Source organism: Morone saxatilis, unplaced genomic scaffold, assembly GCF_004916995.1.
Source record: "Morone saxatilis isolate NCDOM2014 unplaced genomic scaffold, NCSU_SB_2.0 Contig18, whole genome shotgun sequence".
NCBI lineage: Eukaryota > Metazoa > Chordata > Actinopteri > Moronidae > Morone > Morone saxatilis.
This window is the reverse complement of record NW_023339740.1, coordinates 3297250-3311094: the sequence shown is the minus strand read 5'-3', so window position 1 is coordinate 3311094 and position 13845 is coordinate 3297250. Positions and strand designations below refer to the sequence as shown.

The 13845-nt window shown below is 40.1% G+C and overlaps 1 protein-coding gene across 1 annotated transcript in view; it reads left to right on the top strand.

Moving 5' to 3' along the window:
• epha8 (eph receptor A8) overlaps window positions 1-13614 on the top strand; it is a 60059-nt gene extending 46445 nt beyond the window's left edge. The window contains 10 exon segments of the mRNA XM_035662890.1: window positions 1315-1382; window positions 1684-1809; window positions 2848-3033; window positions 4940-5001; window positions 6367-6515; window positions 8400-8416; window positions 10264-10457; window positions 10548-10717; window positions 11640-11789; window positions 13124-13614. Of these exon segments, the coding sequence (XP_035518783.1) occupies window positions 1315-1382; window positions 1684-1809; window positions 2848-3033; window positions 4940-5001; window positions 6367-6515; window positions 8400-8416; window positions 10264-10457; window positions 10548-10717; window positions 11640-11789; window positions 13124-13238 (1237 nt within the window). The 3' untranslated portion in view covers window positions 13239-13614.
• The last annotated feature ends 231 nt before the right edge of the window (window positions 13615-13845 follow it).

Below are 13845 nucleotides of genomic sequence, written 5' to 3'. Positions count from 1 at the left end.
TAGAACATGAGACAGATAATCTGCGAAAAAAATCGCTATTTGCTATTTGCAAGAATCCATCGGGCCTGGACGAAAACAACTATTCAGAGCCAAAAAAAGATAGAAAGAAGCTTTGGATTTTGCAGGCGTGGGGATAGGCAGCTGTTGAGTATTTGACACCTTGGGAATGAGACTTAACAATTAATTATCTCTATCTTGGCTCTGATTGGATGTTTTTGTTCAGGCCCATTTTCAGTAGAATATGAAAAAAAAATATTGTCATAAAAATTACCTACAGCACCTTTAAAGTTACTTTTGGCATGTTGCTGTAGCTATGTTTCCTACAGTTCTCTTCAGCTTCAGTGTGTTAAGCTACATTTTAAGTAGCTTGTAGTATAGCTTGGAACTTTCAACATAAAGCTGTTTGTACAGCCTAAATGCTTCCCCTGAAGTGTAGCTTAGCTTCACTAGCTACAGTTTCAAAGTAGCTTCCCCCTCACTGCTGATACCAAACAAAGCTAGTACAGGGAACGTTTGCAGGATGACAGTGCAGATCACTCATGGTCGCTCGTCAGTCACTGTTCATACATTTTAAAGATACTGTAAAAGCTTTTCTGGAAGCAAGTTAAACACAACAACAAATTAACTACCTCAGGAAGAAACTGCCCAATTGGAGCTTATTATGTGAAGCGCTTGCCCAGTGCTAAAGACGCCTGAAAGCTACAGGCTCATTAGGGAAAAGAGACATAACTTTTTAATCTGCATGTGTGAACGAGGCGTTAAATCCATTTGCCCTGATTCTCCTAAATGCCCTCCTGAGACGTGTTTATTGTGCCCCCTTAACATGAATACTGATGTTAATCATTTTAACTTGAAAACATGATTATTATTATTATTATTATTATTATTATTATTATTATATAGGGAACCTCATGATTAAAATAATTTGAAGAGTTGGTTCATCCAAATTACCCTCCCAAAACAAACAAACAGATTGGGGGGGACAACACAAATGTAATTTTTTGTGACGTGGTTGAACTGACCCCCTCTACCTTGTTGCCAGTAGAAAACCTAATTAACAGGGTGAACAGTGTGAACAGGTTTAATGGTTGTTCCTGGTAAATAACTAAGTGATGAATAGCTCTGCTGAAGTCAATAATTCATTATGAACAACTATTGATTTATCAATTATAAACTGTGGTTAGAGTTTGAAAGGGCAAATGTTGCTGTCACTATTGTCCTGTATTCATCCCGCCGTATGTTTATGTGTGCGCCTGTGTGTGTGTTTGGTGTGTGTGTGTTTTTGTCCTTTGTGTGTGTGTGTGGTTTGTATAGACACTGTGGCTACAGCAAAGCTTTCCAGGACTCTGATGAGGAGAAGATGCATTACCAGAACGGCCACGGTACGTTTGGCCCATTCCTTAATTATAACCAATAATAGATTAGATGGAGAAGAGGTCGTATTTTCATCCCCCAGTGATAAAGTTCATCCTTAGAGCGAAACATTTTCATCTCGCTCCGAGTGATTACAGGAGCACGCAGGCCTCCTTCCCTGCATGCTGTTTATTCTCTCCCTCTCTCTGTCTGCATCATTTCTTCGCTTTCATCAAGTTCCTCCCTGCACCCACCGGTGACAGGGGCTCAGATGTGATGTTGCTCTCATTCTCCTGATATGTGACCAAATGCTAATGTTGTTTATCTTAGTGTCATTCCCCGACGCGAGGTTCTATATCGACCCGCACACATATGAGGACCCCTGCCAGGCGGTCCACGAGTTTGCCCGAGAAATTGAAGCTTCCAGGATCAAAATAGAGAAAATCATTGGTTCAGGTAAAACCATGAACCTGTGTGTGCTCTCTCACACACACACACACAGTGAAAATCATTGGCTGAGCTAACTTAAAATCATTGGCCAGTGTAAAGGCTGTGGTGTGCAGCAGAGAGGAGGATGGCAGAGCGGAATCAGAGCGTTGCGTGGGACTGTCAATCAAAGCTCCTCAGACAGGCTGGGAATACTAACACTGTGTCAGCTCTACAATACGCCGTGCTAGATATGACTCCCGCACACATACAGAGAAATATAAAGTATAAAGGTGAGGAAGACAAAATAACAGCAATCACACATGATAAGAGGTAATGAGAAAGAGGCTAATGGAGCTTACTTCCAGTGCTGCACACACATACATTGACAAAGTGGATTTGTTTCTCTTATCTAACCTCACAAATTAAGGCCAGACACTACAGGCAAAATCATGTTTTCTCAGGCACTGGTCAGTTTTGAGATTTTGGGCTTTTTTTACTTCCATAACATGTTGTCTTTCAGACTAGTGGAAATAAAACGCCCAAAATACACATTTAAGTGTTTACTTTACTTTACTTTGTCTATTTATGTACGTATATTTCTCCTAAATTCACCACAAGTCATCATCAGATAATGCCTCACTTGCATTTTTAAATATAAAATGTTTTAACTTTTACCCGAAACACCTGTAGTGTCTTGCAAAATGTATGGAATTTTACAATACACATCTTTAAAAGCCAACATTTTTTTCACCCTTTGAGCCAAAAATCTCTACTTTAAAGCTTATATTTTTATTCCTATTATTATTTTTTGAAGGAGTTTATTCATATATCATTTAAAACCTGATTTATATTACATTTTGTTTCTTAAAAACATTGTAAAAAATTTCAGAAAACTAATACGTTTCATGGAGGTAAATGTCTACCCTATTCAGCTGTAGTTTTTACTTATAACCATGGCTTAAGAGGGGTGGAGAGTGCAGCTGAGCACAGTAATGTTGAATACGGTGGAATAAAACTGATGGTTAAACGTATTCCGTGCTGAATCACTTTCGTGTCTGTGTTTAGGGGAGTTTGGGGAGGTGTGTTATGGACGTATGAGACTCCCAGGGAAGAGAGACATTCCAGTGGCCCTGAAAACGCTGAAGGCAGGATACACCGAGAAGCAGAAGAGGGACTTCCTGGCCGAGGCGTCCATCATGGCCCAGTTCGACCACCCGAACGTCATCCGCCTGGAGGGAGTGGTAACCCAGAGTACGCTGCCGCTAAAGCTATATATTACTGTAAAGCCGTTTTCAGGATTATTGACCACAAAGTAACAGTTATAACTGAAAATCTGGAATGTTAATGAGCATGTGCATAATTTAGAGTAAAAATGTTTTTAGGCTACATACATGTAAAAAGCCTCGTCTACTGAATGTGTAATGCCACGTAGGCTATAGATGTGTGTAAAGGTGTCACAAATTTGAAAACTTGAGGGTACTTCTTTTGACTTATAATTTAGGATATTCAGTCACATTTTGCTGAAGTGAGCCCATAGTTAGAGGTGGACTCGAGTACCTCTAAGCTCATGAGGAGACAGGATAAGATTATGAAAATAGCATAACATTTCTGGGGTAACTCAAATCACATGGGACTTTTTTACTGGAAGTGTAAAAGAGTCTGTACTAGGGTGGTAATACTGGTAATAATTACATTACGCCACCTCCTAACCATTAAAGATTGTTTCCAGAAGACTTTAAAGAGTCAGTTGGCACAATTCATCATCATCATTTATCATTTAGATAACTTACTCCAAACATCTTTTAGTGGGGCATTGAGAATTATTTTATACCACAGTACTACTGCAATTGCTTAATGGAAGTACCTTGAATTGCATTGTCTCATGCTGTGTCCCTATTCCATAATACATACTCATGTATTATGTAATACTTTTTCTACTATAGTGTTTTTTTGTAGTTATACAAAATATCAACATACTTCACTGTTTGATGCTAAGAAGAAATGATAAGTGTGACCATAGAATGCCACCATCCGTCAAACTTCACAGAGAAATAGAAAACTGACTTTCTGAAGATGTTTGTTTTTTGTTTTGTTTTTAATTCTATCTGTTGTGCATTGGGACAATAATGTACACCAACAGCACATTAAAAAATTTAGTATGACCTTCTACTGACCTTTTGAGTATACCCAATTTTATCACTTTTCTAGTGCACATACTACATACTCAGACCCTGCTTTATTATTTAACATGTAGTGTGAATCAGTGGCTCCCAACCTAGGGGTTGGGACCCCCAAAAGCTTAATGGAGGGTCACAAGCCCTTCTTGATTTTAAAGCTGTAGTGGGTTATTTTTAAAATAACTTTTTGTCATATTTGCTGAAACTTTCACTATATCCTGACTGGCACTATGACCTGACAACCAATCAGAGCCAAGAAAGATGGATGATTGCTGAGTCACATTCCCAGGTTGTCTAATATTGATGCTTGAAATGAGACTCAACAATCAACTCTCTTCAAGCCACCAGCCCAAAGTGTCTTTCTATCTTTCTCGGCTCTGATTAATTGTTTTTGTTCAGGCCCGGTAGATTGTTGCCATTTTTTCACAGATTATCTGTCTCATGTTCTACTGTCAGGATATAGTTAAAGTTTATTTAAGATCTAAACTTTGAAGACCTGAACACAAGCTTTATTCACAGAGCCTTCACTCTGATAAACAGCCTCGTCCTGCATTAGAAAAGCATTAGAGCTAAAATAACAATGGCAAAGTGTCAGCATTTGTCAAAAAAAGAAGCCTATTGTATGATTGTTAAAAAAAATAATAATACTGACAGAACTGTTATAAAAGATCCTAAAAATATCTGGAAAGCTCATCTCTGTAATATTCACAGGAAATAATCTGCTAGAACTATAACACTATTGTGTTCATTGTACAGTTTATCAGTTCTTCTGTACCGTTAAAAAAATACTGTATGTTTTTGTGGTTTGGGTGAACTAGCCCTTTAAGTCAAGGGAAAAACACGCTCAAACAGTCCAATCAAGGCACTTAACCAGTGTTGAACATGCGTGTACATGAGTACACATCGTGTACATCCTGTAGATATATACTTATATACTTCAGCATGGAAAGACTTCTGAAGGTTCCTGTTTGTTTCCTCAGGCAAACCAGTGATGATCATCACAGAGTACATGGAGAACGGCTCTCTGGACTCCTTCCTCAGGGTCAGTATAAAAGCTTTTGCTTGAAGGGGATTTAAGCAGTAAAGGTCCCTGTTTGCTTTTCATTTTGTCTAATTGTTTCTGTAGTGTTAATGGTTGTATAAATTAAATTCACTTGCCACTAGGTGTCGCACTAGTGCTCCAGCATCTCAGACCAAAACAATGGGCACTTCGACCGACCTTTGTTAGTCTTTCTAATATTTACCAACATTGGTTTGGTCAAAATAAAAGTTAGATGAGAAAATAGCTGTGAAATGGGCTGCTCTGGCTGCCATATAATGTTAGCTAATTCTGGGGACAAATGCACCGGTCAAAGAATGTCCACTAAAAGTGCGTGTTGCCACTGACAGGCTCAGATTGTTATTCTAAGTGTCTGACAACATTATGGAAAGGATCCCTGCAGAGTGACCTTTTGTTTAACCACAAACAGCTGTAATATTGCATTTGCTTGCCACAAGACTCCATAGACAAAAACAACAATTTTACCTCACATATCATAACATCATTCAAAGTGGACAGAAACAAAACGTTGTTAGTCTTTCTACTGTCTACAAACAATCACCGACTCTGGTTTGGTTAAAATAAATCCTTAATTCACAAACAAAGATGAGAAAAACAGCAGTTTCAGTTGCTCTGCATAGTCTGAAATGGAGCGACTCAGCACTAACATGCATGCATGCATGGCCAGACTGTCTACGTAAACAACCCACAGAGAGACTGCGATAGTGTGACATCATTCTCTCCTTGGGACACAATAACTCCATTATAACTTTACATAGCAAATAGTTCTTTGTTCCTATATCATTGTTTTAAATATACTATGTATAAGCTGAAATGCTTTTTGAGTTTGTCAATGAGTAAGTGGTAATCTTTTCCTCCTCTGTTAAGCTACAACTGCCAAAAATGTACAAAAGGTTTTGGGTTCATTTTTTCTCGATACACCAAAGAGAACGGAATTCTTTTGTGAAAATGTAACTTGCGTGGTTTCCACAGAGCGACATCACTTCCTGTGTGTCAGAGTATTGTTGCCGGAAGAATGGCAGCAGTGGTTCAGAGCAACAAATCTGAAAGTTTTCTTTAACAAGATATAAGTTGATTTAACACCGTATTACATCGACAATGTCAAACAGCTCCAGTATTTGCTTATATGAAAATACTGCAGATTATTACTTAAAAGCAAATCCCTGTCATGTTTTATTCTCTTATCTTTACTCTCTTCTCTATCTTGATTAAAATCTCGTCTATTATCACTCTCCTCATCTTTTCTGCTGCTATACCATCACGTTTTTCGATCTGCCCTTAAAACTCTCTCTCCGCCTCCTCCTTCTTGATCTTTCTTTTCCCTTTTCTTTTCTGCTCTTCCCATAGAGACACGATGGCCAGTTCACCATCATCCAGCTGGTCGGCTTGCTGCGCGGCATCGCGGCCGGCATGACCTACCTGTCTGACCTGGGCTACATCCACAGAGACCTGGCTGCCCGCAACATCCTGGTCAACAGCAACCTGGTGTGTAAGGTGTCCCTGAACTTCGCCCCTGTCCCCCGAGTTTAACTGGGGAAGGAAGTGAAAACCCGACGTTGCCAATAAAAACCACCAACCAGTGGGGTGAAAAGTTTCACATTGAAGGCCAAAAGCATTTAAATCAGTTAAACACAAAACAACACACAAACACCACAACACAACACACAACAACAAAACACACAACAACACGCATGTTAAAGATTTTGTTGAAAAAGAAATGGTTCAAAGTTGGGTCAAGGGAAGCAGCAAATTCAAGTTGTTTTAAAAACATTTGGGGCGAGCCTGCCGAGCACTAGTTTTTCAGAACAGTCCAACTCGAGTGCGCTTGCCTTTAACACACAATGACATCATGAATGCCTTATTTCCAATAATCAAAACTAACAAGCGCACCTTTTCATTCTTTGGCGGGTTTCTATTCTACCTTGCAAAAAGTGTCCCAGCCTTCTCCCTTTAATTTTTTTGGTCCAATGCGCTGTTGCCTTGCATCACATCGCTGCTACTCTGTAAGCTATTGCTGCCTGCTGCGCTGTAAGCCCCACCACCACCCCAGCATAAACCTGTAGGCTCCGACTGGGGGTTAAGGTATTTGAGGTTGGAGCCTAGACGGCAAAATCTAAATATGCTATACTGCTTTAATAAACATTTCAAATGTGAGTTGTCTGACTGAACTACAATTTAAAATGTTCACAAACACAGAGAATGATGGTGAATGAAAGTCTCCACTTATAGTAAAAACATCGTACGTTAAGGTTGCAGCTGTGGTGTCATTTACTCAGACTTTAGAAAGCTCCTCCAGAGCCACCGAAGACATGATGTAACTGAGTAGTGCTCCTTAAGATGAGTTAACTATATATATAAAATGACCACAGTTCCATCTTTAACAGTAAGTGTTTTATATTTTGAACCTCAAACCACACCAATCATTTAAGATCACGTCAATAAAGTCTAATAAAGTCAAATTTTGTAAGGAGTACGGTTTAGACCTGCTCTATATGAGAAGTGTTCTGAGATTCCTTCTGTTATGATTTGGCGCAATGTAAATAAAATCGAATTGAATTGAATTGAGTGAAGTGCATTCCAAAAGATAACAAAATGGACCAAAATATAAAATCTATGTTTAGCTCTCTCTGGCCAGAATGTCATTACAGCCTTCAGATTACGTTTGGGAAAATGTATGTCTTCATATTTTTTTAATTTAACTGACAAGTAAAAATGTAGCTGTTATTCTTACATAACCTTTATAGAAGAAGGCAGTTCTTCTGAAATTGGCCAAGATAGTAGCAAGACAAGACAAACACAACTGCACAAAAGCAATACAAACACAATCAAAGGCACATGGAAGCGAGAGCAAAGTAAAATCATCTTTGTAAGTGTTCCAGTAGAGAGCGGCCCAATATTAAACCTGCAGCCTGATGGGAACAAGCGTATTAAGTCTTAACAAAAAAAAAGGCAGCTCAGAGTCTGATGCTATCAGCTCACAGCACACAGATGGAGATCAGCATCCGACACATCTGTCTGTTACAGTCTGTTAAAGCACAGCAATCACATTACAGAAAGCAAGGTGATTACCTGCAGCCTCACTCAGATGATGTAGATGATAATATTACAGACACTATAGCATCATTACAGCACATCTTGAATTAATGACAGATAATGGCTGAGGATTAATATCGTTCACGCCGCTGCCTGGAAATCTATTCTGCTGGATCTGACAGAAAAGTCACTTTGAAGAACCTAAAAGTACTGAGATCATGAGTTAAGGTTAGATCATTCCACTGGGTTAAATGTTTAGCAGGACATCAGGTGTCTAATGGGCTACTTTTTGAGAGTAACTTTCAAATGTTTAAAATAACCCACAGGGAGTGCTTTGTTTGTTTAAGAAGTGATGTATCCATTTGTCAACCTAATTAAAGTGTCAGTTTTATATCAAGAATAATGTAAGTAGTTCACATACTTGCTAACATTTGCAAGTCTATTCTCGTCTCGGCCTGCAACACATGCTCACACTGCCTCTGTGCAGTCATTTAACCACAGTGTGTCATTTAGCTTTATGCTTTCATGTACGTTTACTCAGTGGTGGCAAGTACTGTACGTTGTACAAACTTTAGGTAGTACTTTACCAAGCTATTTCCAATATGTACCACTTTCTACTTCTATGTTACTACATTATAGTGAAAAATACATTTTACGACAGAACATTTACTGTAAGTTACTAGATACTCATATGATTAAGATTCTACACACAAAACATGACAACAGCTTATAATATGATTGTTACAGATTAAACTACTGGGTGTATAAAGTTCTAATTAGCCACTTTCACTAGCTGTAACATTTAAATGCTGTACACATTAAATATATCACTGTAAAACCGGATAAGTTCATTCACCTCAAAAATTGATTAACTTAAAATTGATGACATTGAAAAAAGTTAAACCAACTTGATTTTGTAAATTTAAAAAAAATGAAGTAGCTTTAGTAAATTTCAGTGACATTAACTTAATTTTGTACTGGTTTGAAAAACAAAATTACCTAGTAGTATTTAAATCCACTAGTAAGCCTGCTTTTACTTCAAGAAAGATCTTCTTATTTAAATTAAACAAATTGAGTTTGTGTTACTTACAATTTTTAATGTAGTATATTTTTTTGCATTATCCCAAATGTTTCCAACAGTGGGAACGGTGCGTTTTATTTTGGTGCCTGCCAATGGCGTCGTATCACCTTTACCCCCTCTAGCTGCTATAATTTCCAGGTAAATATGGGATACGTCAGAGAGTGAGGAAGAAAGTCAGCGAACGTGTGGCCAATGAACAAATTCATGTGAGACATGAGATTTTCATCAGCAACTGTGGTTGACAACAACTCCCATGATCCCATGATACATCTCAACATCCTCAAACTACTTGTTTTGTTATTGTGATGTGATGTGAGAGACCCCCTAACGGCAGAAATTACATACTGTTTGTTTAAGGCATCAGTTATGATAACACAATACATACTGTATGTACATGATAACAGTATTATTGGAGCCTTTCTGCAGTACTTTTGCTTTTGTTTGTTACATTTTGCTGATAATACTTCTGTACTTGTACTGGGGTATTTTTAGACTGTGGTATCACCAGGCCATGAAACCAAAATAGTGAGATAAAATATATAAAAATGCTCCACCTGACTTAACTGTGAAGTAAGGTGATTTTCTGTGGGTTCCTCACTATGAGCGAGCCCTTTCACATTACACAGTTATTAAATCCCTTGTTAACAGTGAACAGTTGTGGGCTTAGTGCCTTTCTCAAGTCTAACTCTCAGGTAAATGTTGAGGCTGCGGAGTTCCCCACCTTGATTTAAGGGATAAGGCCAGCATTATTCTACATCGTTCTTATTGTCAACAAATCCCAGGAAAAGACAAAAACCACCAAGCATCTTATTGTCAGTGACACTCAAACAGGAAGAAATAGTGCATTTATTGGGGATTATTTTCTGCTGTGGATAAATCCACAATTGGTGCTCTAGTGAGTATTTGGGGGCAGCAGGACAGTATGTGTTGGATTGAGTCCAAATAAACTTCAGTGTGTATGTTCATTGTAATGAAGCAACATGTCACCCAGTGCGACAGGGTACAGAGGAAGAAGATATATCAGACTTTAATACACACATAATACTTGGTTTTGTTCTTTTCATTGGATTTGTTGAGAATATAGTGAAACTGTGATCATGATTGATCTCTGTCTACTAAATCTGTCTCAGAAAGTCTGACACACTCCGGTCAAACGTCTTTATGTTCCTACCAGGGTGGGAAAATTCCAATCCGCTGGACCGCCCCGGAGGCCATCGCCTACAGGAAGTTCTCCTCCTCCAGTGACGTGTGGAGCTACGGAGTGGTCATGTGGGAGGTGATGTCCTACGGAGAGCGACCATACTGGAACCTCACCAACAGAGATGTGAGCACTATTTGTCGACCATAATTGACCTTCAGTGTAATTTCATAGCAGACGCTGTAGTCTCATCCATATTTTGCTGTACATGTGCAGGTGATCAAATCTGTGGAAGAGGGCTACAGGCTGCCTGCTCCTATGGGCTGCCCTGCTGCTCTACACACTCTCATGCTGGACTGCTGGCAGAAGGATCGCAACGAGAGGCCGCGCTTTTGCCAGATAGTCACCGTTCTTGACAAGCTAATCCGCAACCCGGAGAACCTGAAGTCCATGGACACGCTCTGCAGGTGGGTGGGCCGCTGAATGCATCCACATTTACAGCGACCCCGCAGGGGTGCGTTGTGTCACATGCCGAGGAGTCTTTTTGATTTAATTTGGCGTGACAGTTCGCCAACATTTAATCAAATATCGGTTCATGTGATTAGCGGATTAAGCTGCAAATCAAAGCAAGGCACCGTCTGCGAGGGGCTGAGAGGATGATCTCCTGGACAATATATGGTGACAGACTGTTAGGCTACTAAGTAACCGTCCTGGTGTGGGAGGCAGAGTAAATCCAATCTCATCCAGCTGCTATCAAATATGAGCACAGTGGGATAAAGTTGCAGCCTAAAGTTTCCCTCAAAGTTCTCTGGCAGATGAAGCGAGCGGTCGTGTTCATTTTCCGATAAGCTCATCTCTGATGGACGCGTTGTGTGTTAAGTAAAAGCCTAGCTGTGATATTGACATTGATCCGCGGTGGATCTGGGAGCAGTTTGAGAGGACACCCGGGCTGAAGCTGGACCCGTGTAAATTGCTCTGTTCAGATCCCAGAGTCCTGCGGAGTCGGTGGTGCGTGGCACTGTGTGCGTGAGGTGAGAGGAGTAGTAGGTAGAGGAAGAGGGAGAAGAGGAGGAGGAGTGTTAAGGATTTCTCCCTGTATTAATCTACCCAAAGCAGCCATCCTGCAACAACAGCAGTCACCTCTTCTCTATCATTTTAACTGCTATTGATTTTCTGCCTCAGCTTCTAGCGCATTTCAAAGCCCCCCCACCTTTTCCCCCCAGTGGCACTGCCTCTTGCTCACTTTTTGACTCTTTTCTCGTTTTCGGGCTCCCTCCAACTAATCTTTTCGTCTTCCCATTCATCTTCCTCTCTCTATCTCTGCCTATCTATGGCCATCTGTCTCTCTCTCGGCCGCAGTTTAAACAGTCCTCCGCTGATGGACAGAGCCATCCCAGACTTTAGTAGCTGTAACTCAGTGAACGAGTGGCTGGACACCATAAAGATGAGCCGCTACAAGGACCACTTTGCAGCAGGGGGGTACCACACTCTGGGACACGTCATAGGCATGAACCAAGGGTAAGTACTGACCATAATGGAGAGTGATAACTGCTGGTAGGGCTTAACCAGCTTAAGGAATAGAAGAAGGGTGAGGAGTTGGATCATTATCAAACTGCTCCAAGTAAATCTCAGAAAAATAGATAAAATCAGTTTTGCACCGTTCATTTTCTTCCTTATTCACCCCCTCCTGTCTCCATTGAATGTTCTTCTTTAATTGAGCTCAGTCACAAACACAATAAACCCTCCTACATACCTTTATATCTGAGCCAGGGGTCATTCCAATCTGCCTTCAAGTCCATCCGCCACAGCTATCATCGCACACAACATGACCACAGCTCCCCCATAATGTGAAAGTAAATGACTTTGATCCTCTTGCAGAAAATTGTGAGTTGTGCCTCAAATAAAAGCTGGTATCCAAATACAGGCAGTCTCAAATAATTCATATATTAAGAAAATATTCATTATTGATGGACTCTGATGGAAAATTGGGTGTGGGGGTTGGGATTACTCACCAATCTGTTACTCTAAGCTAACTGATTTTACTTTGCTGATATTTTGATTGGTGTCAAGCTACTGTCAATGAAGAGCAACAGTTCCTGCAGCTATGTATTTCACATTAAAAGGCCTGTCAGAGGAGGGTTATGTCCTTTGAGTCCCAGTACAGACAGTTATGGAATAACTAAATCTCATCAGACAGGCTACATCTTATCAAATACAGATCTGCTGCCTGATATCCATCAATCTGGAGGTCGTTGACAGCAGAGAGGTTGAGAACCAGTAGTCTGGTGGCTAGCATGCAAACAATGTGATTGCAATGTGCCTTTCAGTTTTAGCTGGGGCCTTATGTTGCACATTCCCCTTTCTTTCTCTCATCATTTCCTGTCCATATTTACACTGTAAGCTGTTTGAACCTGAAATAACAGATTTTGTTGGCCATGTGGGGTGCAGCAGAAAAAACCTGACCTGTCATCACCTTTAAGTTATATGGCTAATAGTAGGCAAAAAGTAGACAGTGTTATGTATTATACTGATAGAGTAAATGCTGTGGAAATGTTAATTGTCCTGAATGTGATAAAAAAAAAGTAATTATTAAGGATGCACGGTATGGAATATTTTCAGCTGAGATGATAACCAATAACTACCTGCTTTTCATAAACTTGAAAAGCTGTAAAGATGGATGATGATGATCTGATCAAACCAAATCTAACTGACATCACTGCTGATAACACAACAAAAACAAACAACAGTTCTGACTCTTTAAATGTTTCATCAAAAAACTCAAATTTAAGACTAAAACAGCATTAAGGCCATCATGGATCACTAAATCTCTACTTTCTGTGTGTATCGTGCAGGGACATCCAGAGGCTCGGGGTGACGCTGATGGGCCACCAGAAGAAGATCATGACCAGCGTCCAGCTGATGAGGGCGCAGGTCCTGAACAAGAGCGTGCCGTCTGTGCACGTATAACTCCTACGCAGAGGTTTCTGTATGCTGAAATCTAGAAACCCAGGCTTCTACAAGGTCTAAAAGGGACTCCGTGGGATTTAAGATGGTCTGAGAAACGGGAGAAGAAAATATGTGGGAACTTTACAAGACTTTTTCCTCAAGAAATTGAAGAACAAAACGTGAAAGGTTTTAACTGTGGAGCTAGTAAACATGACTTCTACGGGACAAGTCTGACCTTTCATTTTTTTTCCTATCTGATTGCATTTTCTGAGTTTAAGCGTCTTGTTTATAAATGGAAAGACTGCCTTAATTACCACAAATTATTTTAATTTTATTGTCTACAAAGAGAAGATAATTTATCAATCATGAATTTATCAGAGAGATACGATTTACTGAACCGGGCAATAGCAAGAGTATATGGAGTGACGTAGAGGGTGGGGGGTGGGGATGGGGCGTGTTTTCAAATATTCTGATGACACTCACTGCCTCTCCTGCAGTAACAGCTTGAGGAGAACGAGGCCCAGAATGAAGCTTAAGTCACAGAAAAAGTGGAGAAAAGTGAGATAGGGCTCACCCGAGTTGCCAGATCGTCTCCGCAGCGGAGAAGACCTATTTCACCCCAGGCTAT